The 11745-nt window shown below is 44.9% G+C and overlaps 1 protein-coding gene across 1 annotated transcript in view; it reads left to right on the top strand.

The window, feature by feature from the left end:
- The window catches only part of LOC121568064 (DNA-binding protein RFX7-like), a 31929-nt gene that overhangs the window by 3855 nt on the left and 16329 nt on the right, over positions 1–11745 (top strand). The window contains exons 3-7 of the mRNA XM_041878633.2: positions 2474–2553; positions 5779–5814; positions 6078–6200; positions 8247–8448; positions 9197–9407. Of these exons, the coding sequence (XP_041734567.2) occupies positions 2474–2553; positions 5779–5814; positions 6078–6200; positions 8247–8448; positions 9197–9407 (652 nt within the window). The remainder of the gene's footprint in view (positions 1–2473; positions 2554–5778; positions 5815–6077; positions 6201–8246; positions 8449–9196; positions 9408–11745) is intronic.

The following is an 11745-nucleotide window of genomic DNA, read 5'->3' as shown; positions in this document are numbered from 1 at the left end:
CTGTCTGGTCTGGTGTTGGCTTGATAATGTTACGTTGTGTCTCTGTCTGGTCTGGTGTTGGCTTGGTAATGTTACGCCGTGTCTCTGTCTGGTCTGGTGTTGGCTTGATAATGTTACGCCGTGTCTCTGTCTGGTCTGGTGTTGGCTTGATAATGTTACGCCGTGTCTCTGTCTGGTCTGGTGTTGGCTTGATAATGTTACGCAGTGTCTCTGTCTGGTGTGGTGTTGGCTTGATAATGTTACACCGTGACTCTGTCTGGTCTGGTGTTGGCTTGATAATGTTACGCCGTGTCTCTGTCTGGTGTGGTGTTGGCTCGATAATGTTATGCAGTGTCTCTGTCTGGTCTGGTGTTGGCTTGATAATGTTACACCGTGTCTCTGTCTGGTCTGGTGTTGGCTTGATAATGTTACGCCGTGTCTCTGTCTGGTCTGGTGTTGGCTCGATAATGTTACGCAGTGTCTCTGTCTGGTGTGGTGTTGGCTTGATAATGTTACGCCGTGTCTCTGTCTGGTCTGGTGTTGGCTTGATAATGTTATGCCGTGTCTCTGTCTGGTCTGGTGTTGGCTTGATAATGTTACGCCGTGTCTCTGTCTGGTCTGGTGTTGGCTTGATAATGTTACGCCGTGTCTCTGTCTGGTCTGGTGTTGGCTTGATAATGTTACGCCGTGTCTCTGTCTGGTCTGGTGTTGGCTTGATAATGTTACGCCGTGTCTCTGTCTGGTCTGGTGTTGGCTTGATAATGTTACGCCGTGTCTCTGTCTGGTCTGGTGTTGTCTGGTCTGGTGTTGGCTTGATAATGTTACGCCGTGTCTCTGTCTGGTCTGGTGTTGGCTTGATAATGTTACGCCGTGTCTCTGTCTGGTCTGGTGTTGGCTTGATAATGTTACGTCGTGTCTCTGTCTGGTCTGGTGTTGGCTTGATAATGTTACGCCGTGTCTCTGTCTCGTCTGGTGTTGGCTTGATAATGTTACGCCGTGTCTCTGTCTGGTCTGGTGTTGGCTCGATAATGTTACGCCGTGTCTCTGTCTGGTCTGGTGTTGGCTTGATAATGTTACGCCGTGTCTCTGTCTGGTCTGGTGTTGGCTTGATAATGTTACGCCGTGTCATCGTACACAAAGTCTTAACCTGGGTCGTGTTCATCAGGGCACACCATAGCAAAATGGTTTTCAACGAAACGCAAAAAATATATATATTCTTATTTTACAAGTCCAGGTAGTTCCTTCCTATTTTAGTCAATTGTCTATCTTTGTGTGCTTAGTGAACACAATCCTGGTAATAAGCCTTACTGACATGAGGACCCATTTAATATGTAGGCTTAGACCTACTTGTGTCAATCATAACAGAATGAAAGCAGACTATAGCTAACCTATATTGTTAGAAAAGACAGTGGCTTTTTTATTCTCCGCTGATTGGCTGACAACTCTCACCTCATTCATAAGTATCGCTTCCCCTAGCAACAAAGAAGCAAATAGAAAAGGAAGAGGTGAGATGAATTCATTCTTAGAAACCAATTGAAAAGGAGGTGGGGTGGAGTCTGTTGTGTAGTGGGAATCAAAGACATGTTGTCAGTGTGCCAGCAGGCAGCATCTGTATATACAACATGTGCAGTGTTTTGATTATCATAATAAACACATTAACATTACATTTCAGTCTTATCCAGAGAGACTAACAGGTAACTGCCAAAATAATGGTAACACTTGGTTAAATGATGGATACAAAGTATATTGAAAGCAGGTGCTTCCACACAGGTGTGGTTCCTGAATTAATTAAGCAATTAACATCCCATCATGCTTAGGGTCATGTATAAAAATGATGGGCAGGCCATTATTTGGGCTACCATGGCTATGCCCCCATAGGATGACAATGACCCCATCCACAGGACACGAGTGGTCACTGAATGGTTTGATGAGCATGAAAATGATGTAAACCATATTCCATGGCCGTCTCAGTCACCAGATCTCAACCCAATTGAACAGTTATGGGAGATTCTGCAGCGACCACATGATGGAATTTCTCGTGGAAGAATGGTGTCACATCTCTCCAATAGAGTTCCAGACACGTGTAGAATCTATGCCGAGGCGCATTGAAGCTGTCCCAACGCCCTGTTACGACACTTTACGTTGTTGTTTCCTTTATTTTGGCAGTTACCTGTAGCTACAAGCAGTTACATTCAACTAAAGTAGGTAGTAACTGACAACAGTGAAGCAGGTTGGTTCCCATGGTCACAGTAGGTAGTAACTGACAACAGTGAAGCAGGTTGGTTCCCATGGTCACAGTAGGTAGTAACTGACAACAGTGAAGCAGGTTGGTTCCCATGGTCACAGTAGGTAGTAACTGACAACAGTGAAGCAGGTTGGTTCCCATGGTCACAGTAGGTAGTAACTGACAACAGTGAAGCAGGTTGGTTCCCATGATCACAGCGAAAGTATGTTTGTACTAAACGTTATGTTTCTACTACCTCTCATTTTACAGCAAGATGTTGAGAAGTTTACAGACATCGAAAAACTCTACCTCTATCTGAAGTTGCCTTCTGGTCCCAGCAATGATAAAAGGTAACGTCTTCTATTTTTCTCTCATTTAATAATAATAATAATAATAATAAATGCCATGTAGCAGATGCTTTTATCCAAAGCGATTTACGGTCATTTATGCATAATTTTTTTTGTATGGGTGGCCCCTGGAATCAAACCCGCAATCCAGGCATTGCAAGGGCATAGCTCTACCAACTGAGCCATAGAGGGCAATTTAGCTGTATCTCATTGCACTTTGTAGCCTATATTTTATAATATACAGTGTCTTCAGAAAGTATTCACACCCCTTGACTTTTTCCACATTTTGTTGTGTTACAAAGTGGGATTCAAATTAATTTCGTTGTCATTTTTTTTGTCAACTATCTACACAAAATACTCTGTAAAGTCAAAGTGGAAGAAAAATTCTAACATTACTAAAAAAAAGAAACATGAATAATAAAACACTAATATATCTTGAGCAGTTAAGTATTCAACTTCCTGAGTAAATACATGTTAGAATCACCTTTGGTAGTGATTACAGCTGTGAGTCTTTCTAGGTAAGTCTTTAAGAGCTTTCCACTCCTGGATGGTGCAACATTTGCCCATTATTCTTTTCAAAATTCTTCAAGCTCTGTCAAATTGTTTTTTGATCATTGCTAGACAACCATTTACAAGTCAAGTCTTGCCATAGATATTCAAGCAGATTTAAGTCAAAACTTTAACGCCGCCACTCAGGAACATTCACTGTCTTCTTGGTAAGCAACTCCAGTGTAGATTTGGCCTTTTGTTTTAGGTCATTGTCCTGCTGAATGGTGAATTAATCTCCCAGTGTCTGGTGTAAAGCGGACTGAACCAGGTTTTCCTCTAGGATTTTGCCTGTGCTTTGCTCCATTCCGTTTCTTTTTTATCCTGAAAAACTCCCCAGTCCTTAACCGATTACAAGCATACCCATAACATGATGCAGCCACCACTATGCTTGAAAATATGAAAATATGGAGAATGGTACTCAGTAATGTGTTGTATTGGATTTGCCCCAAACATAACACTTTGTATTTAGGACAAAAAGTTAATTGCTTTGTCAAATTTTTAGCAGTATTACTTTAGGACCTTGTTGCAAACAGGATGCATGTTTTGGAATATTTGTATTCTGTACAGGCTTCCTTCTTTTCACTCTGTCATTTAGGTTAGTATTGTGGAGTAACTACAATGTTGTTGATCCATCCTCAGTTCTCTCCTATCACAGCCATTAAACTCTGTAACTGTTTTAAAGTCACCATTGGCCTCATGGCGAAATCCCTGAGCGGTTTCCTTCCTCTCTGACAACTGAGTTAGGAACGGCGCCTGTATCTTTGTAGTGACTGGGTGTATTGATACGCCATCCAAAGTGTAATTAATAACTCCACCATGCTCAAAGGGATATTCAATGTCTGCTTTTCTTTTTTTTTTACCCATGTACCAATAGTTGCCCTTCTTTTGGGAGGCATTGGAAAACCTCCCTGGTCTTTGTGGTTGAATCTGTGTTTGAAATTCACTGCGCGACTGAGGGACCTTACAGATAATTGTATGTGTGGGGTACAGAGATGAGGTAGTCATTCAAAAATCATGTTAAACACTATTATTGCACACAGAGGGAGTCCATGCATCGTATTATGTGACTTGTTAAGCAATTCTTTACTCCTGAACCTTTTTAGACTTGCCATAAGAAATGGGTTGAATACTTATTGACTCAAGACATTTCAGCTTTTTATTTTTAATTAATTTGTAAAACATGATTGAAAAACATGATTCCATGTTGACATGATTGTGTGTAGACCAGTGACAAAACAATCTAAATGGAATCCATTTTGAATTCAGGCTGTAACAACAAAATGTGGAAAAAGTCAAGGGGTGTGACTACTTTCTGAAGGCACTGTATTCTCTCATTGCACTTTGTAGCCTATATTTTATCATATATTCTCTCATTGCACTTTGTAGCCTATATTTTATCATATATTCTCTCATTGCACTTTGTAGCCTATATTGCATTGTATTATATTTCTGTTTGTGGAGCACGATATTGTTATTGTGATGGCCATTTTATTTTTTGGGTTTCCTGATAGTCCTGTCTTTTTACCCAGCTGCTTTTTGATCACAAGCAGGTAGAGCTCTGCTACCAGACCCGAGCCCGACGGGCCACCACATCATACATCGTGTTAGGGCCGGGTAGGGCCTTATTTTTTCAATTGATAACTAGATTACGGGCAGGGTTCGTGTAACACTAAATTGATCACTAACATTTTGAAGCTGAGCCATTTGCTCGTGCCATCTGCTACTCAGTACGGTCATATCTGACTGAGATCATAACGTGGTGTCAGAAGCGCTTCAACCTCGTCAAATATAACACAGGAGAGATTATTTCACAGAAAATAATCATGTTCCTTGAGTTTTGTCTTGAGTTTAGAGTGATGAAAAGTCGCTAACAGCTAACTGCTCTCAGAGCAGCCTAAGTGGAGCCGTTGCTATGGATACTCACAGACTCAGAGCCGCCCATGAGCAGAGCGCATGCAGAGCGAGCAGGGAGCGAATGACAGACAGATGGGAGCAGCTAATGGATTTACTAAAAGAGGAAGTTATTTCGGGCAGGGCCTTAATTTTGGCAGAAGTAATTGGGCCTGGGTAGGGTAGGGCCTGAACGTCGCAGGCATGCCTGTGCAAGGCTCTACAAGCAGGATGTTTTCATTAGACTCATATTTCGGTGTATTTGGAAGAAAAAAAAGTGTCTCTACAATTCCTTTGCATCAATATTCAACACTGCAGTCTCTGTCTTGTGATCTTCTGTTTATGGCTGCTCATATCATTGTTTTTTTTGTACCATTATGAGGCAATACTAGTATAATGATTGATTTGCTATTATATCCAGCTTTCTGTGTTCTTAATTTGTTTACGCCATATTTATCTATTTGTCTGTCCATTACCTCAACCCTCCAACCCTCCAACCCTCCAACCCTCCAACCCTCCAACCCTCCAACCCTCCAACCCTCCAACCCTACAACCCTCCAACCCTCCAACCTCCAACCCTCCAACCCTACAACCCTCCAACCTCCAACCTCCAACCCTACAACCTCCAACCCTCCAACCTCCAACCCTCCAACCCTCCAACCCTCCAACCCTCCAACCCTCCAACCCTCCAACCCTCCAACCCTCCAACCCTCCAACCCTCCAACCCTCCAACCCTCCAACCCTCCAACCCTCCAACCCTCCAACCCTCCAACCCTACAACATCACTAGGACTGAGAATCAGAGAGCCTCCACTCCTGGAATATGGTACGTATACCACTACATCACCCAGATACACACTATAGTCCGCTGTAGCTCAGTTGGTAGAGCATGGCGCTTGCAACGCCAGGGTTGTGGGTTCGTTTCCCACGGGGGGGCAGTATGGAAGATGTATGCACTCACTAAAACTGTAAGTCGCTCTGGATAAGAGCGTCTGCTAAATGAGTCAAATGTATTCATTGAAAGAAAACACTACAGGAGGTTGTTTCACCACTAACCTGTTTGTGTTGGTGTAACGTTAACTGGGTCAGTGACCAGAGTGGCATGTCGTCCAGTCGAACACAGCAGATGTACGCTTTCAACTGGATCTGGAATCACCTAGAGGAGCACCCCGAGACATCCCTGCCAAAGCAAGAGGTGTACGACGAATACAAGTTAGTATGGCCTGTATATAGGGTTGACCTGTATATAGGGTTGGCCTGTATATAGGGTTGGCCTGTATATAGGGTTGACCTGTATATAGGGTTGACCTGTATATAGGGTTGGCCTGTATATAGGATTGGCCTGTATATAGGGTTGGCCTGTATATAGGGTTGACCTGTATATAGGGTTGGCCTGTACATAGGGTTGACCTGTATATAGGGTTGGCCTGTATATAGGGTTGGCCTGTATATAGGGTTGACCTGTATATAGGGTTGACCTGTATATAGGGTTGGCCTGTATATAGGGTTGACCCTTATATAGGGTTGACCTGTATATAGGGTTGGCCTGTATATAGGGTTGGCCTGTATATAGGGTTGGCCTGTATATAGGGTTGGCCTGTATATAGGGTTGACCTGTATATAGGGTTGGCCTGTATATAGGGTTGGCCTGTATATAGGGTTGGCCTGTATATAGGGTTGGCCTGTATATAGGGTTGACCTGTATATAGGGTTGGCCTGTATATAGGGTTGACCTGTATATAGGGTTGACCTGTATATAGGGTTGGCCTGTATATAGGGTTGGCCTGTATATAGGGTTGGCCTGTATATAGGGTTGACCTGTATATAGGGTTGGCCTGTATATAGGGTTGGCCTGTATATAGGGTTGGCCTGTATATAGGGTTGGCCTGTATATAGGGTTGACCTGTATATAGGGTTGGCCTGTATATAGGGTTGACCTGTATATAGGGTTGACCTGTATATAGGGTTGGCCTGTATATAGGGTTGGCCTGTATATAGGGTTGGCCTGTATATAGGGTTGACCTGTATATAGGGTTGACCTGTATATAGGGTTGACCTGTATATAGGGTTGACCTGTATATAGGGTTGGCCTGTATATAGGGTTGGCCTGTATATAGGGTTGACCTGTATATAGGGTTGACCTGTATATAGGGTTGGCCTGTATATAGGGTTGGCCTGTATATAGGGTTGACCTGTATATAGGATTGACCTGTATATAGGGTTGACCTGTATATAGGGTTGACCTGTATATAGGGTTGGCCTGTATATAGGGTTGACCTGTATATAGGGTTGGCCTGTATATAGGGTTGGCCTGTATATAGGGTTGGCCTGTATATAGGGTTGGCCTGTATATAGGGTTGACCTGTATATAGGATTGACCTGTATATAGGGTTGGCCTGTATATAGGGTTGGCCTGTATATAGGGTTGGCCTGTATATAGGGTTGACCTGTATATAGGGTTGGCCTGTATATAGGGTTGGCCTGTATATAGGGTTGACCTGTATATAGGATTGACCTGTATATAGGGTTGGCCTGTATATAGGGTTGGCCTGTATATAGGGTTGGCCTGTATATAGGGTTGGCCTGTATATAGGGTTGGCCTGTATATAGGGTTGGCCTGTATATAGGGTTGCAAAAGGTTTTCCAGAAATCCTGGTTAGAAGATTCCAGGAATCAAAAGGGAATAAGCAAGAAATCCAACCAGGATTTCAGGAAAACCAGGGAATTTTGGGGAAAGTTACTGACGTTTGCAACCCTACCTGGGTTCTCAGTACCGAATCTCCGTGGAAAGTGCTTCCTAGACTAGGTTTAAACTGTGTCTAGGACAGCGGCCCTCGAGTGTAGTAGCAGGAGTGGTTTGACCCGTTGAAGACATGGATTGATGAATGTATACCTTTGTTGCCAAAGTCGTCTATAGCAAAATCATCCAGTTCTAGTTGTAAAAATTTCACGTTTATTTGCCATGTTTACATTTATTACATTTGATTATCTTTATTAACTAGAGAATCGTCTAACTTTTAGTGTGTTTCTTTCTGTCAACCGTTCCGATCAATCACATTTATTTTTTATGAAGCCCTTTTTACACCAGCAGTTACCCAGCCTTTAAACTCCAGAGAGCAAGCAATGCAGGGGCAGAAGCACAGTGGTTAGGAATAACTCCCTACGTGCCAACATGCACAGATCGTATTGGGTTCGTACGTGTGAAGGTTGTATTGTGATGATACGTGTCATGTCTACGATATCGTGAATGTGTTTCAGGAGTTACTGTGACAGTCTTGCTTATCACCCACTGAGTGCTGCAGACTTTGGAAAGATCATGAAGAATGTCTTTCCCAACATGAAGGCTCGCCGCCTGGGCATGAGAGGCAAATCTAAATACTGTTACAGTGGACTGAGGAAGAAAGCTTTTGTTCACATGCCTTCTCTGCCCAACCTGGACTTACAAAAATCAGGCGACGGGGTAAGTTTACATGATGGTTTTTTAGCCAGGAAGTGGCCATAATCATTTCAGAGCAAGTACGTGTAGATTTCAGGGTTGGGGTCAGTTCCATTTCAATTCAGTCAATTCAGGAAGTACACTGATAATCAATTTCCAAATCTCATTGAGAAGGAAGTTTAGGAACATTTGAATTTGAATTTCAGTTTAGATCTGAATTTAAATGGATTTGACCCCATTCCTAGTAAATCCACCCTAACTCCAGGCAGGATATCAGATCTGAATGACCTCTTCCCCTAACTCCAGACAGGATATCAGATCTGAATGACCTCTTCCCCTAACTCCAGACAGGATATCAGATCTGAATGACCTCTTCCCCTAACTCCAGACAGGATATCAGATCTGAATGACCTCTTCCCCTAACTCCAGACAGGATATCAGATCTGAATGACCTCTTCCCCTAACTCCAGACAGGATATCAGATCTGAATGACCTCTTCCCCTAACTCCAGACAGGATATCAGATCTGAATGACCTCTTCCCCTAACTCCAGACAGGATATCAGATCTGAATGACCTCTTCCCTAACTCCAGACAGGATATCAGATCTGAATGACCTCTTCCCCTAACTCCAGACAGGATATCAGATCTGAATGACCTCTTCCCCTAACTCCAGACAGGATATCAGATCTGAATGACCTCTTCCCCTAACTCCAGACAGGATATCAGATCTGAATGACCTCTTCCCCCGACTTAACCCTCTTCTCTCTCCAGTGTGAGTTGATGGAGGCGTCGTCGGGCCAGTCTCCCAGTGCAGAGGATGAGATGCGCTCAGCGGCCTGTGGCTTGGTGTGTGAGTGGGCTCAGAAGGTCCTCAGCAGACAGTTTGATGCCGTGGAGGACCTGGCTCGCTTCCTGCTCAACAGTCACTACATAGGAACCAAGTCCATGGCTGCCCTCACCGTCATGACTGGGGCTCCCACAGGTAGGCAAGGCTAATGGAGATGGTGGTATGAAAGGGACAGGTAGACATGGCTAATGGGGATGGTGGTATGAAAGGGACAGGACGCCAATGCTAATGGGGATGGTGGTATGAAAGGGACAGGTAGACATGGCTAATGGGGATGGTTGTATGAAAGGGACAGGAAGGCAAGGCTAATGGGGATGGTGGTATGAAAGGGACAGGTAGACATGGCTAATGGGGATGGTGGTATGAAAGGGACAGGAAGGCAAGGCTAATGGGGATGGTGGTATGAAAGGGACAGGTAGACATGGCTAATGGGGATGGTGGTATGAAAGGGACAGGAAGACATGGCTAATGGGGATGGTGGTATGAAAGGGACAGGACGCCAATGCTAATGGGGATGGTGGTATGAAAGGGACAGGTAGACATGGCTAATGGGGATGGTGGTATGAAAGGGACAGGAAGGCAAGGCTAATGGGGATGGTGGTATGAAAGGGACAGGAAGACAAGGCTAATGGGGATGGTGGTATGAAAGGGACAGGAAGACATGGCTAATGGGGATGGTGGTATGAAAGGGACAGGAAGACATGGCTAATGGGGATGGTGGTATGAAAGGGACAGGAAGACAAGGCTAATGGGGATGGTGGTATGAAAGGGACAGGTAGGCAAGGCTAATGGGGATGGTGGTATGAAAGGGACAGGAAGACATGGCTAATGGGGATGGTGGTATGAAAGGGACAGGAAGACAAGGCTAATGGGGATGGTGGTATGAAAGGGACAGGAAGACAAGGCTAATGGGGATGGTGGTATGAAAGGGACAGGAAGACAAGGCTAATGGGGATGGTGGTATGAAAGGGACAGGAAGACATGGCTAATGGGGATGGTGGTATGAAAGGGACAGGAAGACAAGGCTAATGGGGATGGTGGTATGAAAGGGACAGGACGCCAAGGCTAATGGGGATGGTGGTATGAAAGGGACAGGAAGACATGGCTAATGGGGATGGTGGTATGAAAGGGACAGGAAGACATGGCTAATGGGGATGGTGGTATGAAAGGGACAGGAAGACAAGGCTAATGGGGATGGTGGTACGAAAGGGACAGGAAGACAAGGCTAATGGGGATGGTGGTACGAAAGGGACAGGTAGACAAGGCTAATGGGGATGGTGGTACGAAAGGGACAGGTAGACAAGGCTAATGGGGATTGAGGTATGAAAGGGACAGGTAGACAAGGCTAATGGGGATGGTGGTACGAAAGGGACAGGTAGACAAGGCTAATGGGGATGGTGGTACGAAAGGGACAGGTAGACAAGGCTAATGGGGATTGAGGTATGAAAGGGACAGGTAGACAAGGCTAATGGGGATGGTGGTACGAAAGGGACAGGTAGACAAGGCTAATGGGGATGGTGGTACGAAAGGGACAGGTAGACAAGGCTAATGGGGATGGTGGTACGAAAGGGACAGGTAGACAAGGCTAATGGGGATTGAGGTATGAAAGGGACAGGTAGACAAGGCTAATGGGGATGGTGGTATGAAAGAGACAGGTAGACAAGGCTAATGGGGATGGTGGTACGAAAGGGACAGGTAGACAAGGCTAATGGGGATGGTGGTACGAAAGGGACAGGTAGACAAGGCTAATGGGGATTGAGGTATGAAAGGGACAGGTAGACAAGGCTAATGGGGATGGTGGTATGAAAGAGACAGGTAGACAAGGCTAATGGGGATGGTGGTACGAAAGGGACAGGTAGACAAGGCTAATGGGGATGGTGGTACGAAAGGGACAGGTAGACAAGGCTAATGGGGATGGTGGTACGAAAGGGACAGGTAGACAAGGCTAATGGGGATTGAGGTATGAAAGGGACAGGTAGGCAAGGCTAATAGGATGGTGGTATGAAAGGGACAGGAAGACATGGCTAATGGGGATGGTGGTATGAAAGGGACAGGACGCCAATGCTAATGGGGATGGTGGTATGAAAGGGACAGGAAGACATGGCTAATGGGGATGGTGGTATGAAAGGGACAGGAAGACATGGCTAATGGGGATGGTGGTATGAAAGGGACAGGACGACAATGGCTAATGGGGATGGTGGTATGAAAGGGACAGGAAGACATGGCTAATGGGGATGGTGGTATGAAAGGGACAGGAAGACAAGGCTAATGGGGATGGTGGTATGAAAGGGACAGGAAGACAAGGCTAATGGGGATGGTGGTATGAAAGGGACAGGAAGACATGGCTAATGGGGATGGTGGTATGAAAGGGACAGGAAGACATGGCTAATGGGGATGGTGGTATGAAAGGGACAGGAAGGCAAGGCTAATGGGGATGGTGGTATGAAAGGGACAGGAAGACATGGCTAATGGG

Source organism: Coregonus clupeaformis, chromosome 6 (genome assembly GCF_020615455.1).
Source record: "Coregonus clupeaformis isolate EN_2021a chromosome 6, ASM2061545v1, whole genome shotgun sequence".
Taxonomy (NCBI): domain Eukaryota; kingdom Metazoa; phylum Chordata; class Actinopteri; order Salmoniformes; family Salmonidae; genus Coregonus; species Coregonus clupeaformis.
The sequence above is the reverse complement of the archived record's forward strand: the minus strand, read 5'-3'. Positions and strand labels throughout refer to the sequence as shown.